Here is a 12,203-nt window from a genome sequence, read left to right on the forward strand (position 1 = left end):
CCCTGGACTCTCCAGCATTCAAAGACCAGGGTCCGACCAGGGTTTTTGGTGTAAAAGGGGTATAAGAAGACAGTAGTGCAGTGATGGCTAACCTTTAGTTCTCTAGCTGTTGAAAAACACATCCCAGCATGCCCTGCTACAGTTTTGCTATTTGGCCATGATAAAACTGATGCAGGGCATGCTGGCATGTGACACAACAGCTTGAGTTCCAAAGGTTAGCCATTGCTGCAGTAGAGCATGGGATAGACATAATGACCTATTGAACCCTTACAAAGAAGGGTTCAATAGATTTTGCATTAAAAAGGGGAGGGGGTGGGGGGACTAGATAGGTGGAATGGTTTATATCTGCTGTCGAATTCTGTTTCTAAATTCTTCGATCAGAAAATAATCCCACATATAAGGTTAAGTTAAGAAAAACAAAAGCCAATCTTCTGATCATTCTACTGTGCATAAATTCTTTAGACTTTAAAATGTTTGATAAGTCTGCGCTCCAAGCTGGAATGTAAGCATCACAGAGCAATGGAAGTCCACAATTCAACACCAACTGTATTGCACATGTTCCAGCAATCGATGCTAAAATGTGCTGTATGTGTTTAGCCTTACATCTTTTTTTGTTTCTTCTTTTTTTTAGATTCAGAACTTTGGTCTGAGCACAGATGACATAAAAAGCTGTGCTGCTCTTACAGAGTTAGCGCAAGCTGCCAGGGAGCAGATTGTCACAGAATAAAACAAAGAAGAACTAGCAGGGAGCTGCAATGGTCTATTTTCGTATTTTTAGCCTGTACATTTAACAGGTTCCACAGGTTTCTGGGTATATTATTAATATTTATTTACAGCTGCAAATGTCTCCACAAAATCAGTGATTAATGTTGTATATGTTTTTGTCTAAGAAATGCTATTTTGTTGTAAAATATAATTACATTTTATTGTAACTTTATAATTCCTCTTACATATCCAAGGAATGGATTATTGGTTAATATTTAATGCAGATTGCTTTTCACTGTACATTATCAAAATCCTACTTTTGTAGAATCCCACAAATAAATGCTTCCTATTTTTCTGTCAATCTTTTCCTGCATGTAATAAAAGGTGTGGATATTAATATAATTAAATGGAAACCATAGCTGGGGGCGTGGCTTGGCAGAGCATGTGAGTAGCAGCTAACTCCGTGAGCTCCTCACTATCCTTATAAAATATCCTGATTCCTGTGTTCGTGCCTGCACCTGAGTTGCCCTAGTCTGCTCACGTCCCCCCGCTCGACTTGTGCTGACTGGAGCGGCCGGCTGGACGCGGGGAGCTCGCGCCTCCCACACCTACATCCCTCGGGAGGCTGCGGCGTCCGTCCCCCCCCCCCCCCCCCCCCCCCTCAACAACAGGCGGCAGAACCCTGGGCTGGACCTCCAGAGCCTCTGGAGCGGGGCCGGCTGGCTACATTAAGGTGAGAGCAGTGAGATCTGCTCCCCTCTCCCTTCTCCTTGCCTCCCGCCCTAGACACTGGCTTGCTTCATGCACTGAGGCACTACACACTGCTGCAGCATACCCTGTCCTCTGACCTGTGGGGGCACAAATATAAGCGTCAGCCCATATAATATAAATCCTGGGAGTCTGTTACCCTCTCATTGACAGGCTCTATTGCTGCCACAATACATTGTCCTGGCTGCATACAATCACTCTCCCCGGGACTGATATTGTGTTGGCTGCATGCTCCCCTCTGAAACTCCATACAGCTGCCTATCACTCTGCCCTGTGGGGACACAAATATACTTTGCAACCTTGATACACTAAGTTCTGGGAGCCTGTTGCTCTCCCCTGAACTGGCTTTGGCTTGGCTACATATTGTCATCCTCCCCTAGACTGACACTGTCCCGGCTATATACTGCTGCCCTCCTCTGGTCTGATACTGACTTGGCTGCCTACTTTCTTTTGAAACTACATACAGTTGTCTTCCACTGTCCTACTAACTGCCAGGTCCCAGCGACAGTGACGGAATTGCCCTGCAGGATGGGGAAGACTGGTGCAGCAGCGGCTGCTGCCAAACTTGAGAGATATGCCCGTGCCCCCCCCCCCCCCCCCTCATCCTCCTCACAGCTCCCCCTGCCCTCTAACCCTCCCCCCCCTCTCAAACAGAGGAAGAGCCACCACATGCTGAGAACTCTAGCCAATCTACACAACAGATTCTTTTGGCAATATCATCATCTGAACAGAGAGTCACTGACGAGATTGGTCAGGTGAGATCAGACATCTCCCTCCTTCGTCACGATATGCAAAAAATAAGAGAGAGGGTGGGTGAGGCGGAACATCGTATATCCGATCTCAAAGACGTCACAAACCCCCTTAAATCTGCAGTTGCCGACCTAACTACGCAGATGTCAGCTGTCAAGTCCAATGTTCGCTTTGTGGGCCTCCCCGAGAGGGCAGAAGGATCTTCCCCTGAGAAGTTTCTTGAGAGGTGGCTCCTAGAAATTCTTCCAAGAGATGACTTCAGCCAACACTTTGCGGTGGAAAGGGCCCATCGTCTCCCAGCCAGGGCCCCTCCTCCAGGTGCGCCACCACGCACGTTCATCGCTCGTTTCCTGCACTACAGAGACAGAGATGCGGCCCTTCGTCTGGCCCGTACTCAGGGCCCTTTGAAATTTAATAACCAAGTTGTGGCTGCATATCCGGACTTTGCAGCAGAAATTCAAAAATCACGTGCTCATTGCCTACAGGTCAAGAGAAAACTCAGTGATCGCCAGATCCAATATTCAATGCTCTTCCCGGCACGTTTGCGAGTGGTGCTTGATGGCAACTCCCACTTTTTCAATAACCCCCAGGAAGCTGAACAATGGCTCGGCCGCAGACCGCAATAATTGTATTGAAGCTACTTTTAGTTTCGCAGAGGCACTACTGTTTCCTCAAAGTGCCGCCGTAGCCTAATGCCTCTTCTCTTGGACCTACTCATATTACATAGTGGTAACTCAGGTTGCGTTATTTTTTTATTCCTTAAGTTTACACAGGATATATGTTCCCAAATGGAGCTTATGCTCGGAAATAGTTATTTTATAGGTGACCACTGGTCTCTATACCCTTGGGTTCTTTCAGTTAACTTACAATTGGGTAACGTTTAACTAGTTTTTGAGGATCCAAAGTATATCTAATGTTCGATAGGTATGCCGGGTGGGATGGGGTGTTTGGGGAGTTTTTTTTTCCTTTCTTTTTCTATGTTTATATGTATGCATAAAAAGGTACTTGGTGTCTTGCCGAATAGATCCACTCTCTTTAGTGCAGGTGCTCATGACCACGGTCTGAGTATATGGTTCCTTCTTCTCATTGAACTTGTGTCACGTTTTGAAATTAACACTGCTGGGTTTAAAATGTCTGTACATGCCTCTTTCCCTGATGCTCTACTCTTTGCAAGTCCCCCTTCCTCCCTTACATTTTACTATGTTTTTCTATACTCCTATCCCCTTCCTAACCTCTCTTGCTTATGGCTCAGACCCGTAATGTAGTAGGGCTCCGCATACTCTGCTGGAATGTACGGGGGCTCAACGATCGCATTAAGCGCTCCTTGGTCCTTTCGGAGATTAAAAAGCATGGCGCAGAGGTGACTTGTCTATCTGAGACCCACCTCACTGGCACCAAGATCATGGCACTTAAAAAAACCCTGGGTGGGCCACATGTTCCATTCTACCTTCTCTAACAATGCTAGGGGTGTTTCAATCTTGGTAAAAAAAAAACATGAATTTCCATCTTACTCATCACCAAATAGACCAGTATGGGAGATATGTATTTCTGAGGGCAAACATCAACCATGCCATTGTGAACCTACTTGCTATCTATATACCCCCTCCCTATAGTAATGAGGTGCTCAGGAAAGCTGTAGCATTCCTCTCCTCGTTCCCGTCAGCTCCAATTATCTGCATAGGGGACTTTAATAATGTTCTATATAAAAGTTTGGACAGATGGGCGGGCGCAGACTGTCCTGCTCCTCCTGCTCCCTCCCCCACACCGTTTGCCAAGCTGATTCACAAACTTAACTTGATCGATGCTTGGAGACATAGGCACCCCCGACAGAAACAATTCTCCTGCTACTCCTCTGGTTATCAGGCGTTCTCCAGAATCGATCTTGTACTAATCTCCCCTGAGCTTATACCTAAAGTCACAGCTGTGGAATACTTGCGGAGGGGGATATCGGATCACTCCTCTATAGTAATTACTCTTGATCTGATGCCCTCTAAGGGAGCCAGCACCTGGAAACCCAATCCATTCTGGCTCACCTTGCTGTCAAATGAAGAGGAGATGATTAGGGAATGGACATGGTTTGGGGAGGACAATAGTTCTTGTACGAATCCTGCTATACGTCATGAGACGTTTAAGACTGTACTCAGGGGATCTTTTATAAAGAGTCACTGCTATCAAAAAAACCAGTAGGGGGGAGGAGTTGGACTTGGAGGAGAGATGTTCCCGCAGTGAGACCATATACTTGGGGTCTGGATTGCTGGAAGATAAGATTAAATGGGATGAGGCCCGTAAGGCTTGGATGGATTATTTGCTTGATAAGTCTAAACGCAGACTCCTTTTCTCAGCACATGCCCGATACTCCCAATCAGATGCGGGAGGCAGCTATCTGGCATATCTCGCCCGAGATGAAAGATCGATGACTTCTATTCAAAAGATATGTGACCCTCAAGGTGTGGAATACTATACCACCCCTGAAATAGCTCAAACTTTTCTGAACTTTTACTCGTTGCTGTATTCATCTCGGGCGACATATACCTTGCACCAATTGGCGCAATACCTCTCGCAGATTAATATACCTATCCTTTCCCAGCACTCCATGGGCCTTTTGGAGGCGGACATCACGACGTCTGAGATTGAGGCATCTATTGCCTCCTTCCCAAACAAGAAGGCCCCTGGAAGTGATGGCATACCGATAGAGGTTTATAAAAAATACAAGGATTACTTTATACCCTATCTCCTTCAACTTTATAATGACCTAAAAGAGGCAGGTGGTCTCTCCCCATCCATGTCAGAGGCGGTTATCGTGGTGATTCTAAAACCAGGCAAGGATCCTTCCCTCCCAGACTCGTACCGCCCTATTTCTCTCCTCTCGACAGACGTAAAAATATTAGCAGTTAGGCTCAACGCTGTGATTACTTCAGTAATTCATGATGATCAATCCGGCTTTATGCCGGGGCGCTCTACCACTCGTAACCTCAGGCGGCTTTATTGCCACTTACAGGGGGGCATGGGATGTGGCAGTGGTGGTGTCCCTCGATGCGGCCAAGGCCTTTGACTCCGTGGAGTGGGACTACCTATGGGAGGTCTTGCGTCGCTTTGCCTTTGGCCCCAACTTTATTAACTGGGTACGTCTGCTCTATTCTTCCCCGAAGGCTCGTATATCAGTTAATGGATATGTGACCTCGGCATTCAAGCTAGGTAAAGGAACTAGGCAGGGGTGCCCTTTGTCTCCCACCCTCTTCGCCCTGGCCATAGAGCCCCTTGCTATAATGCTCCGTACCTCCCCAATTATACGAGGTATTCCCCTGGGAGGACGGGAGGATGTGGTTGTGCTATATGCGGACGACACTCTCCTCTTCCTAAATGATGCTCAAGCCTCTCTCCGGGCGATGCTGGAAATTGTTGAAACATTTGGTTCTTTCTCAGGCCTTCTGATAAACTGGGGGAAATCTAGTATCCTACCTATCTCGGGTATTATCCCGAGTGAACTAATCTCCTCATCTCCCCTTCAATGGGTTCTTAAATTTAAATATCTTGGTGTCTGGATTACCCCTAAGGTATCTGAGTTTGTGTCCCTCAATATTGATTCGGTCACTACTGAGCTCAAGGGGCGTATACACCAGTGGAAGAAGCTCCCTCTCATAGTTATGGGCCGAATCAATCTTGTTAAAATGACAGTCCTTCCTAAGTATTTATATTTACTCCAACACTCCCCAGTATATATACCTAAATGTATTTTTATGGCTATCAACAGCTTGATTTCATCTTTCATCTGGGGGAACAAGCCGCCCAGGGTGGCACTTAAAACACTTTCCAAATCCAGAACAGAGGGTGGTCTGGGCCTACCGGATTTCCGTGCCTACTATATAGCGGCACAATTGATGCATATATCTGACTGGATCTTGGGCCGGTCTGGGTCTACCTTTGAGTGCTCATATGCCGAGTGTGTGGGGTCCCGCCTTTCTCCTATTCAGTTTCTTTTCTCCTTCCCATTCACTCCTACTGTCACCCCTCTCTTTAGGCAGGCGTTGCTGGTCTGGCGGCAAGCCCATAAACTATGTAACTGGACCGGTGTTGATGAAGACACCCCTCTTTGGTATAACAGGTCCTTCCCCGAGTTTAGGCAGCTGTCTTCTGATGGCTACTGGATTGGGGTGGGCCTCACGTCTATCTCCCAGCTGTTTCTGGAGGGCTCCATCAAAACATTCCAGCAGCTATCCGAGGAACTGCAACTGTCAAATAGGGTCTTTTTCCGTTACCTACAGCTCAGACATGCAGCTCAGGCTCAATTTCCTGGTCTTCCCCCCTCCACCTCTAACTCCCCGATTAAAACTCTTCTTAAAAATGTAAACACAAAAGGCCAAATTTAGACTATATATAGTAATCTTAATAGCCAGATAGATGCAGCTAGCCTTGACTCCCTTAAGGCCAAATGGGAGCTTGATATTGGGACCCTGGATGGAGAGCAATGGTTGCAGATCCTGGGCTCAGTTAAATACACAACCCCATGCTTAAAATATCAACAAATATCATTCTATGTGCTGCATAGAGTATATCGCACCCCTGTGTCAATGTATAAAGCGGGTCTTAGGTCCGACGACAGGTGCCCTAGATGTGCTTCACTTGGCGCCGACTTCTGGCATTTGCTTTGGTCCTGCCCGCAGATATATGCCTTCTGGGAGGCTGTGTGGACAGATATCACTTTTACCGAGCCCTCCATTCCCCCCATTGACCCCAGGTATTGCATATTTGCTCTTGATTTTGAAGAATCCCTTTCACCCCCAATATATAAATACGTCTTGTGTCTGACCGCTCTCGCCAAAGTCCTTATAGCTAGGAAATGGTTTGATGTCTCATATCCTAATATCTACAACTGGAGAGCTCTCGTCAATGAGGTCTCAGGACATGAGCGTTTTACCTATAGATCCAGGGGCTCGCTTGCTCCTTACCTGAACAAATGGAGTAGATGGACCTCCTCTAGATTTGCCTCAGCTGTTGACATTCAGCAAAATCTAACTAACCAATAACCCCTGTACTGATTATGCGCCATATAGTAACATGCAGTATAGAACTGTTTTATCCCTTTTCCTCCCAGCCTCTCGGAGTCCTTCAGCCCTAATAATGAGCGAGATTATCAGTACCTTTATCGTTTGTTTGTATTAACCTTAGTCTAATTCTCCCTTTTTTTTTCTTCTCTTTGGTTGGGGGAGGGGGTGGGTTACAAATGTTCAAATGTTATCATAACATTTCAAAATTATACAAATTGTCTGTACACCTACTAAGCACAACATATGCAACTATATTATCACCATGTACACTACTTCTCTCCTGACCTTTATAACCCAAATAACCAAGTCTTCACAGAAACAGTCTGTAACGATTATGTTTATTACCAGTGACAATGTACAGTTTTACAGTGTAAAGTTACCATTGTTGTATTGTTGTGCTCAACTAATTTTTTCTGATCAATAAAAATACACAATTTAAAAAAAAATGGAAACCATAGCTTCTGTTTCTTTATAGAAGTGAATTTTAACTTCATTCCCCTTCTATGCACTTCACTTCTGCATCCGCACACCACATAATTCTTATTTTTCCATTGTTCAAAGCTGTGCTTTAGATCATTATCTGTCAGCTATCTCAACACCTTTTAAACAAGTCATGCAAAATTTCCTTCCTTAAGTACATATTTGAGTACTTTAGAGCAGGCATGTCCAACCTGCGGCCCTCCAGCTGTTGTGAAACTACACATCCCAGTGTGCCTTGCCATCGTTTTAACATTCCCTATTCGCAAAAGTGTGGCAAGGCATGCTGGGATGTGTAGTTTCACAACAGCTGGGGGGTCGCAGATTGGACATGGCTGGTGAGTATAGGGGTTGTACCTGCATTTTGCTTTATCGAGAGCTTTGTGGGTTAGTTTATAGTTCTGATGGGGGAGTAAAATATTTTTATACAACTCTGGACATTTTTTTCTTCATTTCTGCCAAAAAGTGTTTGCAAAAGAACTCCCGCCTCACCTTACCTAGCTTTTTAAGAATATCCTAAATGGCGAATACTTCGCTCTAGCTTCCCTACAAGCTGATATCATCGCAACGCAATATGGTAACTATAGACCAATCTCCCTACTTATCATTGATATTAAAATATATGCTAAAATACGAACAGCCCACTTAGCCCCCTTTCTTCGACATCTAGTGCACCCGGACCAAGTGGGTTTCATACCAGGCTGCCAAACGCCTGACAATACGAGGAGAGCTACTGATATAATCCACTCTACTCATAGACAAGTTACCTTCCTTGGTCCTAGCGCTAAGCTTTCGACCGCATATTGAGGACTTTTGTTTTTTGAAGTCCTTAGAACTATGGGATTCTCTGGTAATTCCTCCAAGGCATTATGGTGCCCCACTCACTCCCCCACGAAAACGGTCTCTGTTAATCGTCTTTCTTCTTTCTCTTTCAGAATCACTAACGGTACCAGCCAGGGCTGCCCACTATCGCCCTTAATATTTACTCTTGTTACGGAACCCCTGGCAGCGAGGATTCGTAATAATTTGAACATTGCTGGTGTCGAAATAGGCCCATCTGAACACAAAATTGCTCTATACGCAGACAATGTTCTGCTAACTGGGTAACCCAGTTGAGTCCTTCCATTCTTTCTTTTCTGAGATTTATCTTTATTCTTGATATAAAATCAACACTACTAAAACCAAAGTTCTTGATTTTTATATTCCGGGCTCCTTAAAACTTACACCTTGATAAAGCCGCTATACCGGCGAAACACATTGGTGGACAAGAGGGATTCTACTATCCACTCACACCTATAATATTGCTACCATCTGTACCAGGTTCCGAGCCAGCCTCATTACTTCGTGTACCCACAATCCAGCTTTTGCCACTCCATCTCCCCCCCCCCCCCCCCCCCCCCCAAAGGGCTACTTGTGCTTTAACCCGAGCGGCGGTCCCAGAGTGCTATCCCACCAAAGGGAACCCCACCATGGACTATCAGGACTCATCCCTCAAGTATACATTTGCTGGACAGCACAAAGTTGGTTTCAACATCATTCCAATTCCAGGATGCACTATAGGAATGGACCTACAGTATTTCACACAGGACTCAAAAATACGGTACCGTATAGACTAGTTTTAATTAGTAGTTCCCATCGTCACACTGTTGACTTTTTTAATACATGTTGCTATATGTTATGTCTTAGTGTGTATATGTGTTTTTTTAAATTTCATTGTACCTTTATACTTAACTGGCACCATGTTAATTTGTTCATCTACTGCACAGCGCAGTGTACCTTGCTTTCTTTTTGTACTACTTAAAACTCACTCTATTTCCCTTCTAAATGGCATAACCACAAAATAAAATACTTATGAATATATCTAACACATCTCCACCATCAATTATTCCAAGCGAACTTTCCTAGAGTACTAAACAGAGTGAAATCGGACTTACACTCCTGATCAAGTTACTTTATCTCCTGGATTGGCAGGGTTAACTCAGTGAAGATGAATGTGCTTCCCCGACTCCTTTACCTTTTCCAAACCCTTCCTATATTTGTTTTATTTGGGCTAATAAGCACCCCAGGGTTTAAACATACTACAACGGCCCACACATAGTGGTGGCCTGGGCATTCCCAATGTTAAAAGCTATTACTTGCTGATAGCTGCCCAATTGGCCTAATGCAGGGCTGGGCAACACCGGCCCTCCAGATGTTAATGAACTACACATCCCAGGATGCTTTGCATTCGTTTTGCTATGTGGCTATGCTGAAACTGATGCAAGGCATGCTGGGATGTGTAAGTCATCAACATCTGGAGGGCCGGTGGTGCCCAGCCCTGGCCTAATGTGTTCAGTGGTTTAACCTGGATGCAAAGAGGGTGTGGAACACTATCAGGGCTGATAAATTAGGCCTCTATGATCTCATCTCTACTTTAGCTACCTATATGTCGCTGTCCCAAAACTGTGAATTCCCACCCCATTGTTTCCCGCTCCTTAGTTTTTTAAGACTATTCTAACAAAAAAAATTAGCTTGGCCTCTAACCCTTTATTTATTATTTATTTATTAACAGTTTCTTATATAGCGCATACATATTACGCAGCGCTTTACAGAGAATATTTGAACATTCACAGTCCCTGCCCCAGTGGAGCTTACAATCTATATTACCTACCACATGTACATGCACACACAGACATTCTAGGGTTAATTTTGTTGGGAGCCAATTAACCTATCTGTATATTTTTGGATTGTGGGAGGAAACCGGAGTACCCGGAGTAAACCCACGCAAGCACAGGGAGAATATACAAACTCCGCACAGTTAGAGCCATGGTGGGGATTGAACCCATGACCTCAGCGCTGTGAGGCAGTAATGCTAACCATTACACCATCCGTGCTGCCCCTTTGCCAATCATCCCTCTTTTTCACAATCCAGACTGCATAATTTGTCATTTTCTTCATGGAAACGTAAAAATATTTTATATTTAATCGACATCTCTAAGGACCTGTCTTTTCCTCAATTTAACCAGATCTAGAATATCCCTACTAGGGACTTTTCCAATACTTGCAGATCAGATATTTCCACTCCAAAATGGGGCACATCCTGTCCAGTAGACCTCTCTCTACTTTTAAAGCTCTATGCCTTTGGCGCACATCTACAAGAGGCTTAATGGTACTTGTTTCCTAGCACGGCGCAGATTTTCTACTTACGGCACCATAGGGAAATCACATTGCATCGCATGCGACATTATAGGGGCATGCAATGCAATTTTTTTCATGTAATTTTTTTTTTTTGTACACCACAATATCTCATTGCCTAGCATGTCCTGCAAAATCGTATGCAATTGTATAGGGTGTGCAATGCCATGACATTAGGTATACAATAATATGATTGTATGTCCCAAAAATAGATGTAACGCAACCCCCCCCCCCCCTATCCACACCACCCCGAAGCGTGGCGAACGCAGCGGAACGCGTCCTCCGCCTTTTTCATTACCCTGCTATCCACGTCTGCGTGGAGTTGACTTTATATAGTGAGGTGAGCGCAGCAAGCCACCGAACCCAAAGCGTGGCGAGCGGGGCTCGCTGCACTTGCCACGCTTCAGGCTCGGTGGCTCGCTGCGCTCACCACACTATATAAAAACAACTCCACAATGACGTGGATAGTGGGGTAATTAAAAAGTTGGAGGATGCGTTCCGACTCCCCTTGAGGGGCTCGCTGCGTTCGCCACGCTTCGGGTTGCTTAGTGGGCGCCGTGCTAGGAAACAAGTACCGGATTAATCTCCCTTTTAACATGCAAACAAAAGTAAGAACCCTTCACCAGCGCACCATAAATCTTTTATAAATTTACTTCCCTGATCATATGAGGTCCTAAATTAAATTTCCTGGATGTTACAGACTTTACATATGAGTCATATGTCCTTCCCAGGGATTGATCACATGCAATAAAAAAAGGCATATCATAGCATAATACTGTTTTTTTATTGTACAATTCACATATAAAAATCACACATAAATAAACATATAAAATACACATGCACAAAGATGAAATTTCTTTCCAGGAGTTAGTTGTAGCTGATAAGCGTAATTACCAATTGTGTTGGAATTGCTTAGAAAGTCAGGATTTGTGCAAATATTGCAATAAACCCGGGCAATCTGCTGCTGGAATATCCTGTTCGAGTGGCCCAAGTTTGGGTAGAAACGTTGGCAGATCCAGGCATGTAACATCCAGGAAATTTAATTTAGGACCGCATATGATCAGGGAAGTACATTTTTTAAAGATTTATGGTGTGTTGGTGAAGGGTTCTCATTTTTGTTTGCATGTGAGTTACCGAAATCAGCTGCATTATTTTTGCGCACTAGGAGTAACCCATCCTTTTTTACATTTAATCTCCCTTTTATATATGCTAACAGGAGAAAATTACACTCAACGCACCTCAGGTGAAAGAGCATGGGAAACAGACCTGGACTCCCCCCTATCC

The 12,203-nt window shown here is 44.7% G+C and overlaps 1 protein-coding gene across 2 annotated transcripts in view; it reads left to right on the plus strand.

The window, feature by feature from the left end:
- Positions 1-1,066, plus strand: part of COG2 (component of oligomeric golgi complex 2) — a 265,347-nt gene extending 264,281 nt beyond the window's left edge. For both annotated transcript variants that reach the window (XM_083176425.1, XM_083176427.1), the window contains one exon: positions 632-1,066. In XM_083176425.1, the coding sequence (XP_083032551.1) occupies positions 632-727 (96 nt within the window). In that variant the 3' untranslated portion in view covers positions 728-1,066. The remainder of the gene's footprint in view (positions 1-631) is intronic.
- The last annotated feature ends 11,137 nt before the right edge of the window (positions 1,067-12,203 follow it).

This window comes from Crinia signifera, chromosome 3 (genome assembly GCF_055691185.1).
Source record: "Crinia signifera chromosome 3, ASM5569118v1, whole genome shotgun sequence".
Classification (NCBI taxonomy): domain Eukaryota; kingdom Metazoa; phylum Chordata; class Amphibia; order Anura; family Myobatrachidae; genus Crinia; species Crinia signifera.